The following is an 8,685-nucleotide window of genomic DNA, read 5'->3' on the forward strand; positions in this document are numbered from 1 at the left end:
ACTAGGGTTGGGGATTTAGCTCAGCGGTTCGGTGGCCTGCCTTGCAAGCACAAGGACCCAAGTTCAATCCAGGGTAACAAAAAAAAAAAAAAAAAAAAAAAATGGGTAGTGATTTATCAAGTTTCACCTTTACTGGTACTTTCAAAGCAATGAATTGGAAACCAGCAGCCATAGAAAACGTTTTGCTACACAACTGTTAACATTTGTTTCTTGACCCTAAAGATGTTTTACTGTCTAAGAAGTTTTCTTTTGTAAAGTGGAAGTATCCAAGTAAGCAAGTCTTGTGTGCTAGCTCATCTCTTGGCAGATGAGGTGTAGTAAAAAAGGAAGTTGAAAATTTGAAAATTGGTTTCCTCGGAATATTTATGGCTCTATACTTTTTGCAAAATAGTCATACATATGTCACAATCTTAAAACCCATTTATCTAAACTAGTTCTTCTTTTCTTGCCAGTGAAAGTACAAAGCCTGTTTTTGGCTTCATGACTAGTAGATGGTGTCTTTAATGAATGTTTCATTTCCCTCCCAACTTGATGGTCTCACAGCTATCTTTCCAGACTCAGTTCTGGGTTATAAGTAGTTATTTTAGCGTATGAATAGTTAGGGATTTACCTCTTCCATGAAGGAATCTGTTGTTCACCTGTCTCTTGCATTAGACTACATGTAGAGGCATGTAGGGACAAACTCATCTTTTTGTCACTAGCACTTATATACATCATCTGACACCAAGTAGGTCTAGTCTGGTGAATTAATGAATGCTCTCAACAGTAAAATATTTATTCTTATTTTATATCTTTATATATATAAATTAATATGTGTTATGTATATTTTTTGTATAAGGTCTAGGTAAATTTTAGGAGTAAATGTTAAAATTCATAAGTATCCAGGAATCACTCCATATATACTTTGTTAGAATGTATAAAATTTAGTGTAATATACTCTGAAAGGTTATTTTAGGAAAAAAGCATAGAGCAATTGGTAATAAATATTACAGATTAAAGGATACATTTAACACACTCCTGAACATTTAACATATTTGTCTTAACTTTGTTTTTTAGGGATGGCTTACATGTAGCAGTGAAGATTGTAAAAAATGTAGGCCGTTATCGTGAGGCAGCTCGTTCAGAAATCCAAGTATTGGAGCATTTAAATAGTACAGATCCCAATAGTGTCTTGTGAGTATAAGTCTGAACTATGAGCCACTGTGTTACTTGAAATAATCAGAATTCTGTGAACTCAATTATTATTTTGATCTCTTTTAGTCGATGTGTCCAGATGCTAGAATGGTTTGATCATCATGGTCATGTTTGTATTGTGTTTGAACTGCTGGGTCTTAGTACCTATGATTTCATTAAGGAAAACAGCTTTCTGCCATTTCAGATTGATCACATCAGGCAGATGGCATATCAGATCTGCCAATCAATAAATTGTAAGTATACTTGATAAATCTTTATAAACCAGAGATTTTTTTCTCATTATATAAACAATATATCAAAACTTGTCACTGTAAATACACATAATACAGACAAAGATGAAACCTTTTTGGACCACCATATCCATTGCTAATTCCCCTTCACCCCTTCCAGTATCAATTACATTTTGAAGTAAAACTAATAATGTCTTTTTTTCTTTGTAGTTTTGCATCATAATAAATTAACCCATACAGATCTGAAACCTGAAAATATTTTATTTGTGAAGTCTGACTATGTAGTCAAATACAATTCTAAAATGGTAAGTTAAATACTTGTTTTAATTTTGGTGGTTTTCCTTAAAATTAATTTTGCTTGGTTATCCTTGAGGAGTTTCACTTCCAAACCTTGTTATACTCTCATGTTTAACCATTGGGGGTGTGGCTCAGTGGTGGAGCACTTGGGTAGCACATGGACGGCCCTGACTTTGATCCTCAGCATTGCCAAGGAAAAAAAAAATTCCTGTTGAGCCTTTTTTAGTAGTGCTATAAAATACTTTATGCTTTTAGTGAGTTTCACGTATATTCGATTGTTTTTCTTTAGAAACGTGATGAACGCACACTGAAAAACACAGACATCAAAGTTGTTGACTTTGGAAGTGCAACATATGATGATGAACATCATAGTACTTTGGTGTCCACGCGGCACTACAGAGCTCCAGAGGTCATTTTGGGTCAGTAGACATTGGATTTATACTGTAACTGAAGTACAGCTTTTATTGGGGAGGGGAAGGATGTGGCTAGAATGATCTGTAGTGGGTTACAGATCACATTTTGTGTTTTCATAAAAACTGTGGGCATTAATATATTTTTCCTGACTGATAAATGTAATACCAATAACTCAAGTAGTGGTTATTTTCCAACAAGGTAATCTTAAATTGATATAAAAGGATAGGTTCTGTTAGCTAAGTGCATCATAGCAATGTGATTTTGAAGTTTTGTAGGTACCTATTTTCACACTGCAACAAAGGTAGGATTCTGGTAAAAATGCTAAGGGTTTGATTGGTAGACTCTACTCAGAGTAAAGAACGAGGGTCCTGTCAAGAGGAGTGTCTGTGACAGTCATCGATAGGAGAAAGACTAGAAAAGAAAATGAGTTAAGGTGAAGTTTTTAGAATAAGGTGGAATTCAGTAAGGGAGTGTTTGTGTTATGCCTCAAAATTTGTATGCTTAAAATTTAAAAGTTACAGATCGGGTCATATGTTAAAGGTGAGGTGGGGTCTTGGACATAATGGGAGTTCATATAAAGTGCTAGTGAGAGGAGTTCCAAATGTAGTCAGTCAAGGGAGAGTTGATAAAAATCTGAGATTGGTGTCTTTAGCCTTGAGGAGAAGGAATCTGAAGATTGGGAGAGTCGAAGCATTCCTTGTGTTTGTGGAGTAATCCTGAGGGTGAAGGCAGAATAGGGTCAGAGAGGAAGATATAACACGTCAGTGTTGCAACGGAAGGAAGGCAGATTGTGTTGGATGCTGACAGTGAACAGGTAAGTTTGGAACAGGGTGGGCAGACGAATGATGTGGGATTGGAGAGTACCAGAAGTGACTTGTCCACAAATGGGATCATGTTCTGCAGAAGGTTACAGTCACCTGGTAGAAAGTGATGCAGTATTAAGAACTGGGTGTGGAGTTGATTTGCTTTTGGTACCAGGGATTGAACTTGGGACCTTGTGCTTTTGAGGTAGGCACTGGCACCACTGAATCACTGAGCTAAACCCCTGGCCCCAAGAAGTGGGTGTGGTTGAAAAAGAAAACTTTATCTGGGGTCTAGCTTCTAGTGTTTGTAGGTTCTGTAAGTGCTGACCACAAGTCAACGCTGTGGTATATTATCCAGATATTCAAATGATGTGCACTGTGGGGCTAAACAAAAATGACTTGTCACAGTCAGGGCCTTTGAATATAATGCCTTTTCCTTTGTCTTTAACTCCAGTGGTATTACTGAAAGTCTTTTAAAGTAGGTTGTATTTTTGTATTACTGATTTACCAAATATTTGATCCTGAGGTTAAAATGTTTATATGGATGCCGGGGATTAAGCTCAGTGGTGCTGCCACCTGCCTTGCAAGCGCAAGGTCCAGAGTTCGATCCCCAGTACTGTTGTGGAAGGAATTGGCAAGTGACACATACAAAGAGACAAGCTGAATGGAAGTAAAATAATAAAAAGTTTATTTTGCCTGCAAAGGATCAATTGCACTCAAAAAGGCAGTGCCAGTGGTCAACCTCCTATTGGGTTGTAGCTTCTTCTTTTAATAGGTTTTACAGCTGTGATCTCATTCAGGTGGTTACAGTTCATTTCCTCAGTTCACATTACCCATGTACAAATTATAGTCACCAGACAGTTCACTTTAACCCAGATGTAACAATTCCTTGTAGTTAGGGAGTTTACCTTGAGATTCCTCTAGCACTCTATTCTAGTGCACAGGAAGAGGGTGTTCAACGTTAGGGATGAGGCCAGATGTCCCACTTCATGGTCATTGTCTCCAGTGTCTGTTAATTTTGACGTAAACAAAGCAGATTGCTGTCACAGACAGAAAAAGTCATTTTATATTTTTTTAATATTTTGTAGGTTTTTAGATTATTTACAAAAGTTTTCTGTATCAGTACAAAAAGAAATGTCCATATGGTTTGTTCTTTTCAATCGATGTAGGCTTAAGAAGGCTCAGTGTTTTGTTCATTCCTGAGTGGTATTACCATTGAAAATTATGAAGGAGAAAGTGTATATCATCATGTATATATAGTCTGATGTGTGTGTGTGTATCTTCCTGTCTGTGAATTTAAGTCTCTAATTGCTGTTCACATGGGAAAAACTAATGTTTCTATTATAATTTTTATATAATTTATAATATTTTTAAATGAAAGAAATATAATTGCTTTTTAAGCAGGTGATAGTTGCTAAGGGCTGAGTAATTATGTTTTGAGAATAATTTTATTATTTGCACTCATGTAGAAATTCCTGGATGTACCGTGAATGAAGCATAATAGTTGCAGCCGTGTTGCCTGTCATGAAGAAAAATAGTGAAATGGTAGTTGGAAAATGCTGGTCCCTTTTTTACTGTAAATTGCCAGTTAAATACTCCCAGTTAAAATACTATATTTTGATCTAAGCCTATGGATCATACTACGTGATCATTTTGAAGGCAAACCTGGAATTTACTGTGTTCTCCAAATAGAATATGCAAAGAGAACACCCATATAGGGAAGGATTTAGATTTCCATTGAAAAGTTGTTGTACAGTAAGATATTTATGTTTGTTTTCAATAGCTTTAGGTTGGTCTCAGCCTTGTGATGTTTGGAGCATAGGTTGCATTCTTATTGAATATTACCTTGGATTCACAGTCTTTCAGGTACGTATTTAGTAATTTTTATTTAATAATTTATGATGGGAAAAAATCTATGATGTATTTTAAGTGTTACAAGCATGTTAAGATTTTATCTTTCCTGTTGGAAAGTTGCCATGTATTATTACTGTTGAAATTAAAATGTTTATACAAATTGTCATCTCTAAAGCCACAGTTAAATGAAATTTACTCTTAGTGAAGGGTCGTAGCTCATTCTGGATGTAATTGACATGTTTAATACATGGTTCTTGTACAGCTCATAGTGTCTCATGCTCCCTTATTTTTAATTATAACTTTCCATATATTTGCATTAGTGTTGACAAGACTAATTTTTTTTTTTTTTGGTACCGGCGATTGAACTCAGGTCCTTGTGCTTGACAAAACTAGCTTGAATTCATCTCTGGTTGTGTTGAATATTGTATTCTGTTTTGCGAAACAATTCAAGAAAACAGCTATTTTACTCTTAAGAATTCAGCAGTAATGTCTTGGGCATTTCTAAGTTCAAAGTAAATAGCTTCTCTGTCCTCAAGGAAGTAATGCAAAAGAAAAGGAAAGCTTTGAACGTAGCATGGCATTTCCTACAGTGGAACAGTGTAAAAAGTGTAAGGGGATCCAGGAGTAGTGAGAAACCTGGGGTGGTGTGATAAGCATCTGAAGGAGGAAGTGGTGGTTATCTGCATGAAGAGGAGTAAAGGAGCATTCTGAAGTCGGGAAGAGTCATGTTGTCAGTATCTTGTGTAGATGGGAAGGTGACAGCAGTGGGCGAGGCCTGGCTCGGCAAGGACTGTTTTGAAAGTTATTTGTTTTATCCTTGAGGTTTTTGGTTTCCAAATGGAGACAGGCCTAAAGTGGAAACAGTTTTGTGTCAAAACCATTCTTACTCTTCATTTATCCCTCCTACACTTACAATGTCCCACTTAGGAAGTGATGGTGGTGGTTGTTGGTTGTTGAATTTTTAAAATAGAAATCTTTATTTGGCAAAACAAAAATTAAAAACCCTATTTTTTTGCCCCTTAAAATTTTACTTGCATCTCAAAGTCTTGAAGCCTTCAGTGATGCACCTTCTGAAGAATAAATGAAATCAAGATGCTCCATTGTTGAGTTTTGGTTTTTTTTGTGGTGATCCCAGCTCAGTGCTGTTAAGGTTAACTGGAAGTTACGTCAATGCAGGAACAGATGCAGTTAAGAGTCACTTGAGGGGCTATGACACAAGTACAAGTGCACTGCTTGTGGGCCCCTCACTAGGCTTTTGTCTGTTTGATTGGTAGAAATCCTACTGCCAAGTACTGTTGGGGTGGTACACAGGTTCAACGTCTGGAACCATGGTTATCAGTCAGTTCTGGCAGGTGTCTGGTTTTATAGTAGTGAGCTTGCAGGGTCAAGAAAAAGTGAAGCACAGCTCATACTTTCTGACTCAGTTAAAACAAGGTGCTTCACATGATTTCATAATTGTAAGTCACTTTGAGGTCTTAAAGTACAGATTATTAACATTAATTTTAGATTTTTCATATTTTCATTCCATCCTGTAAAATAGCCTTAAATTAAAAACCTTTATTAAAATATGGAGCTAGATTTATTTCTGTTATGAATTACTGACATTTGAAGGCAACACACCAGGCACTGTAGCTAATAGCTTTAGAAAGTATTACATAGACCTTGCTGTCTAGAACAAGGATTGGCAAACTGGCCCATGGTGAGGTTGTGTCTGATGCCTGTTTTTAAAAAGGATTAGAAAGTAAAAATGTAGTAGATTACTTGGGTTTGATCCCTAGCCTTGTAAATAATAAGAGACCATTTTGTGAGCAGCCAGGTCAAATGTTCACTGTTTGGCTCTGTACTGAAAAAGTTTGCCAGCCTCTGCTCTAGAAGCTTACAATTCATTTCAGCTGTATGTTAGCAGTTTTCTTCTGTTCTACTTTAGCTAAAGGTGTATCACTGTATAGTTTAACAGTAAGAACTTTGATTTGGGTTAATGGCTAAACTTTCCTCATTCATGAGCTTATATGACTTGGAGCTAATGTTTTAGCATCTTAAATTCACATCACCACATAACATAGCTCAGGATTGTTGTGAGAATTATTGGCAGTGTATTTTCATTGCCTGGGATAATATGGGATAATAAGTGTGCTGTTTGTTGGGTAATAGAGATTAACTTTGATTAAATAGCTGCTTAAATGAGGAGGCAGTTTTCTAGTAAGCTCCGCTTACTCCTCAGCTAAACAGTGCAAGTACAAATGAAGGAAATCATTCCATTTTACATTCAACGATTGCTATCTGACCTTGCTAATCCATCCCAGAAACTTTAGTTTGTGTTTGTAGCAGATAGCACAGCTCCTGAGTTCGATCCCCAGTACCAAAAAAATAAAATAGAATATAACCAGACAGCACAGCTCATTCAGTGTTGTTCCATCTTTGGGGAATTATGTAGTGTAAATCCTGTAGCTGGCCAGTCTAGTCTTTCTATATCAGCACAATATTATCTTCCTACGTTCTCTTTTAATATGCATGTAAGAAATAGTTTTCCAAATTCTTTATTTCTACATTTTTTTAGACTCATGATAGTAAAGAGCATCTGGCAATGATGGAACGAATACTAGGACCCATCCCAGCACATATGATTCAGAAAACAAGGTAGGCATAAGATTAAAGTCCTTTGTTGGGCACATGCAGTGGCCTCTCTCCAAACTACAGAAGACCTAAAATTGTCCATAATACTTCTTCAAGGACTGTGGATTATTTTTTGGTTTTCTGTACTAGTGACACTATAATACAGCCTACCCCTTAAAGGCATGTTGTCAAAACACAGTTCACTGTTTACCTTATGATCTAATAAAGAAATGGTGGGATTTTGTTGCACTTGAGTACAATTTGCATAAATATTTTCTTATGTTGATGTAAAAATAACAGACTATAAAAAAGCTTATCTTTCTGGAGTCATACCAGTCTAAGTTGGAATTTTCTGCTGTTGCTAACCAATTATATGTCCTCTGACAAGATACTGTAGTGGTTCCAAACACAGCTTTAGCAGAGCAGTCATCTAGAGGATTAAAGATTTCTAGCCCCTGGAATCAGAATTCACAGTAGAACCGGGAGTCTTGTTTTTAAAGCTGGCATTGTTCCATGTATAATATTTGGGAAGAACTTAGTTGGGATGTTAAATTGGAGGGGTGGAAGGTAGAGCAACACATTATTTGGGGTGTCATATAATTGTTAGTTTTTAAAAAATTGTAAGCAGGTGTGTCTATGTATCTAGAGAGATGCTGTACTTCCATCTATCCCCCATCCCCCTGTTGGGGAAGGGTAAAGATGGTGGGTCTTTTATTTACTAATTTGGACTTCTTTTGCCTTATAGGAAACGCAAGTATTTTCACCATAACCAGCTAGATTGGGATGAACATAGTTCTGCGGGTAGATACGTTAGGAGACGCTGCAGACCACTAAAGGTAAAAGAGGAAAAAGTTAACATTAAGAAAATAACATTTACACTATTCTTATCTTTTTTAACAAAAAATATTTTTCCTCTCAGGAATTTATGCTCAGTCATGATGAAGAACATGAGAAGCTGTTTGACCTGGTTCGAAGAATGTTAGAATATGATCCAACTAAAAGAATTACCTTGGATGAAGCATTACAGCATCCTTTCTTTGATTTATTAAAAAAGAAATGAAAGTCAGTGGTCTTACTATGTGCTTCTCTAGAAGAGATTTCCTTAAGACTGTGTCAGTCAGCATTCTCATATTTTTGTAAACATTAAATTATTTTGTACAGTTAAGTGTAAATACTGTATGTTTTGTATCAGTAGCATAATTGCCTTGTTCAGCAAGTATGGTCTTGATAATGAATGAAATGTAAAAGGTAAAAATAATTGTTTTTCTTTTTTTTTTTTT

The 8,685-nt window shown here is 36.1% G+C and overlaps 1 protein-coding gene across 3 annotated transcripts in view; it reads left to right on the top strand.

The window, feature by feature from the left end:
- Clk4 (CDC like kinase 4) overlaps positions 1–8,642 on the top strand; it is a 24,778-nt gene extending 16,136 nt beyond the window's left edge. Inside the window, exons 6-13 of one of the 3 annotated variants that reach the window (XM_010639818.3) lie at positions 1,057–1,173; positions 1,261–1,427; positions 1,635–1,729; positions 2,011–2,140; positions 4,722–4,804; positions 7,350–7,429; positions 8,151–8,241; positions 8,325–8,631. In XM_010639818.3, coding sequence (XP_010638120.1) covers positions 1,057–1,173; positions 1,261–1,427; positions 1,635–1,729; positions 2,011–2,140; positions 4,722–4,804; positions 7,350–7,429; positions 8,151–8,241; positions 8,325–8,465 — 904 coding nt within the window. In that variant the 3' untranslated portion in view covers positions 8,466–8,631. Of the gene's footprint in view, positions 1–1,056; positions 1,174–1,260; positions 1,428–1,634; positions 1,730–2,010; positions 2,141–4,721; positions 4,805–7,349; positions 7,430–8,150; positions 8,242–8,324 lie in introns of all 3 variants that reach the window. The other 2 variants (XM_010639819.3, XM_010639820.3) reach the window with 2 other exon arrangements.
- The last annotated feature ends 43 nt before the right edge of the window (positions 8,643–8,685 follow it).

This window comes from Fukomys damarensis, unplaced genomic scaffold, assembly GCF_012274545.1.
Source record: "Fukomys damarensis isolate Sample0158 unplaced genomic scaffold, DMR_v1.0_HiC HiC_scaffold_9, whole genome shotgun sequence".
NCBI lineage: Eukaryota > Metazoa > Chordata > Mammalia > Rodentia > Bathyergidae > Fukomys > Fukomys damarensis.